The sequence below is a fragment of the Bombina bombina genome, chromosome 12, assembly GCF_027579735.1.
Source record: "Bombina bombina isolate aBomBom1 chromosome 12, aBomBom1.pri, whole genome shotgun sequence".
In the NCBI taxonomy this organism is placed as follows: domain Eukaryota; kingdom Metazoa; phylum Chordata; class Amphibia; order Anura; family Bombinatoridae; genus Bombina; species Bombina bombina.
Genome location: NC_069510.1, coordinates 104,725,242 through 104,729,066, shown reverse-complemented (window position 1 = coordinate 104,729,066; position 3,825 = coordinate 104,725,242). Strand labels below are relative to the sequence as shown.

Sequence of the window (3,825 nt, the reverse complement as noted above, 5' to 3'; positions counted from 1 at the left end):
GAATATGGCTGTTTTTATTTTATTCCCTCCCTCTCTAGTGACTCTTGAGTGGAAGACTCCACATCTTGGGTATTTATATCCCATATGTCACTAGCTCATGGACTCTTGCCAATTACATGAAAGAAAACATAATTTATGTAAGAACTTACCTGATAAATTCATTTCTTTCATATTGGCAAGAGTCCATGAGGCCCACCCTTTTTATGGTGGTTATGATTTTTTGTATAAAGCACAATTATTTCCAAATTTCCTTTGTTGATGCTTTCTACTCCTTTCTTTATCACCCCACTGCTTGGCTATTCGTTAAACTGAATTGTGGGTGTGGTGAGGGGTGTATTTATAGGCATTTTGAGGTTTGGGAAACTTTGCCCCTCCTGGTAGGATTGTATATCCCATATGTCACTAGCTCATAGACTCTTGCCAATATGAAAGTAGTGAATTTATCAGGTAAGTTCTTACATAAATTATGTTTTTTTTAATAAATTCTTGAAAAAGTTATAACTATTTCAGTGAGAGCTGTTAATGATACAGGTATACCTCACTCATACAGCGGATTAGGGACCGGAGCTCGGCTGTAAAGTGAAAAACACTTGCCAGTGTGTTTAAAAACTTGAAAACATGTTTGAACTAACATATATTAGAGGTACAATAGTGCCAAGTATTGTTTAACACTAGCACAGCACAGTATTCAATATAAACTGTACCTGTAAAACAGTGACAATTGCTGTAGACTACAACACTGAGCCATAGATTGCACTGTAATGCTGTAACCAGAGTAAACTAAGTATAACAAAATGGTGCCAGTCACTTTTCTTGCAATCTCACAATGAGTACAGCACTGTTTCAAAATCATTGGAGGTTGGACTTCCGCTCCACAAAGCTCTGTATTAGTGAACCGCTGTAAAGGGAGGTATACCTGTATTCACCAATCACTTCAAGACTACCCCTGCTCAGAGAGCCAGCAGTGGTATGTAATGTACTTTTTCTATAACAAATGCAGAATATTTTCGGCACTGGATCTATTATTGTAAAACTGCAACCCACAAATATTTGCATTTGAACTCCAAAAAATGTGCACATCCCTAGTGACATGTATTCATCAGCAATGATGCAGATTGTGTAAACACCAACACAATAGATGCTGTCTGAGCAGGTGTAATGTTTGAATACAGATAGACAGGGCATATGTACATATGCTCTGGGAACACAAAGCTACCAATGAAACATTACCTTCTCTACAAGCATATTTGCTAATACACGTGTATTTTAAAATGCTTATATTCAAAACCAAAATGCAGTTGTGCATTTCAGTTGTGAATTTTATGTTTCTTTAAAAAATGCTCTTAGGGTGTCCCTTTAGTGTTAATATATGTAAAGCGCTGGTTATGGCAAAGGCTCTTAATACATTGTGATAGTATCTCGCCAAGTTTACCCTTGATAATACTGTACTATTTTCTTGAATTAAAAGGACATTAATCCCCTCTTACTTTTGTGTAAAAATTGTGTTTTGTCCTACACCCCCCTAGAAAGACCAAAAAGCAAAATGTTGCAAATGGCCTAAACCAACTGTTAGATTTGCAGCATTTGTAGGCTTCAGAACTTGCTTCATGTAGCATGGGACAATGCACAAGTTTCACACAAAAGCAAGAGATATTTAATGTCCTTTTAAGTTTTTTGTGCCATAACTGTTACTCAGGGTGTTCCTCTGAAGGTCAATTATAAGCTTCATGTCTCCACAGCACTATATATATGACATCTAGGGCACCAAGTATGATTACATTTTTATCAGCTATATCTGAGGAACCAGCATTTCCCTAAATCTACGTGGGAAATTGTTCATAATGTTTTCTAAAATTAGATAACTAGTATATTAAATAATCCTTAGTTTCAGTACTGTATGAATACCAATTTCATTTTTTGTTTTCTCTTAGTGGTCACATCTCAAATTGGATGAGTAATATTGGAGGAATTCCCTAATAGTCATATCAATCAAGACACTAATACACATGATGGCATTATAACCATGTCAATAAATAAGTTCATAAACAAATACATAAATCCCCATTAGCCTCCCCATACCCACCCACCCAACACACTTTGCATTCCCTTAATCTCCACCCACCACCCTTCCATCACCCTTTTCCCTTTATGCATTGTAGATGAAATAGAAAAAACATCCCAGAAATCCTCACACGTCCCTCCCTTCCCAATGTCCACCTTTCGTTGGCATCACAAATACACTTTGTTCTAGAAAAAAATTAAGAAAAAGAACTCTAAAGTCTTTTGTTTTGCTTATCTTCTACATGGGAAAATGATCAAAATGACCATTTCTTCCCAAACCTTATCACCCCTCTGTTTTTAATCCATGTTTTCCAATCACTGAGGTTAGGGTATGGTTGGGAGTACAGAACTTCCCTCTTACATCACGCAGTAAGGCTCTCTCGGTAGCAAGGCTTTCGTCCTCCAACACGGGATGTGGAGCTGTAGGCAGCTCTTCAGATCTTTATTGAGAAGGAAACACATGATAGGGTTAACCCCGGCCTGAGTGAATGTCATCCACACTGCAGTGGACAAGTAGCGATGGGGAATGCTGCAGGTTTTGACAAATACCCTCCAGTAGCAGGCCACAATGTACGGTGACCAAAGCACCAAAAAACTGAGGGTGATTCCATAAAACATCCGCCCCAACCTCTTCTCACTTTTAAACTCATCCATACCCAAAAGGCGCCTGTTGGCTGTATGGGTGTTCTGACGAATTCCCAGCAAAGTGGGTGGCATTGGTCCCCTACCAAATCCAGCAATCCAGTTGGCCGCTGCTTGACCTGTAGCCCCTGGGCCATGGAATGTCCAGTTTTGACTGATGGCCGGCACCATCTGCACTGGCTTCATTTTGCGATGGCGGTACTCAAAGAGGAGTAGTTTGGCATAAACAATATGTGTAGCAACAATGAGCACCGCCAACATGAGCATAAATCCTAGTGTATCATTGGCCTTGAAGTAACGATGCTCAAAAATGCACTGGTCCTCTTCACGGATAAACTTGTAAGTGCCCACATCAAAGACTGGTGGAAAGGCCATGGCAACTGAAAGAGTCCATACCATGCAGATAACTGCAATGCACGTCCAGAGAGTCATCCTCTTGGAATAGAATCGATGGTGGGCGATGGCCATGTAGCGGGTGACACTAATGCAGAAGAGCATGAATGAGGCATGGAAGCAGAAGAGAACTGCCATAAATGCTACTACTTTACAACTCAGCAGACTGTAAGCCCAAGCTGAGCCATTGCGGATGGAAAGCAGGACAAATGGAAAGCAGGCCGATGATCGGATGGCATCAGCAAGGCAAAGATCCAGCAAGAAGTAGTATGGGGCCTTGTGCAAGGAGCGGTCTTTCAGCACCAGCAGGGAAACCAGTAGGTTGCCTGCTAAGCTGGCACAAATGATAAACCCCAGTAGTACCAGCTTGAGGTGAGTAGAGATAGCTGTCGACTGGGCTAGAGAGCCAGACAGCTCCTCTGACTCGCTGCCATTAGCCATGTTGGAGGCCGGCTCCAACTAGCCCTTGGTCAGTGACCCCTTCTCACTCGGTGCTTCTCCATGTTCAAGGCCAATGGGAGGTTGCTGGGAGGGGATGGGTTGGTCAATGACTTGGGAGTAGTAGTTAGACAGAAGGGAATGGAAAAGGGAGGGAGTGAAGATAAAGAGGTGGAGACAATTACGGGGACATAAAGAGAATAAACTGTGGTCATGAAGTGATGTAAAAATGGGGCGGACAAAAGAAGGAAAAAAGAAAGATTGTTAGTTCCAGTTGATAAATTGTATTTA

At 41.1% G+C, this 3,825-nt stretch overlaps 1 protein-coding gene across 1 annotated transcript; it reads right to left on the bottom strand.

Moving 5' to 3' along the window:
• Nucleotides 1–2,418: 2,418 nt before the first annotated feature.
• On the bottom strand, nucleotides 2,419–3,537 carry GPR173 (G protein-coupled receptor 173). The gene has a single exon (XM_053695706.1). The coding sequence runs from the start codon at nucleotides 3,535–3,537 to the stop codon at nucleotides 2,419–2,421; it is 1,119 nt and encodes a 372-aa protein (XP_053551681.1).
• Between the last annotated feature and the right edge of the window lie 288 nt (nucleotides 3,538–3,825).

Excerpts from the sequence above, each read along its gene's own strand:
- GPR173 (XM_053695706.1), bottom strand. The coding sequence starts at position 3,537 with ATGGCTAATGGCAGCGAGTCAGAGGAGCTGTCTGGCTCTCTAGCCCAG.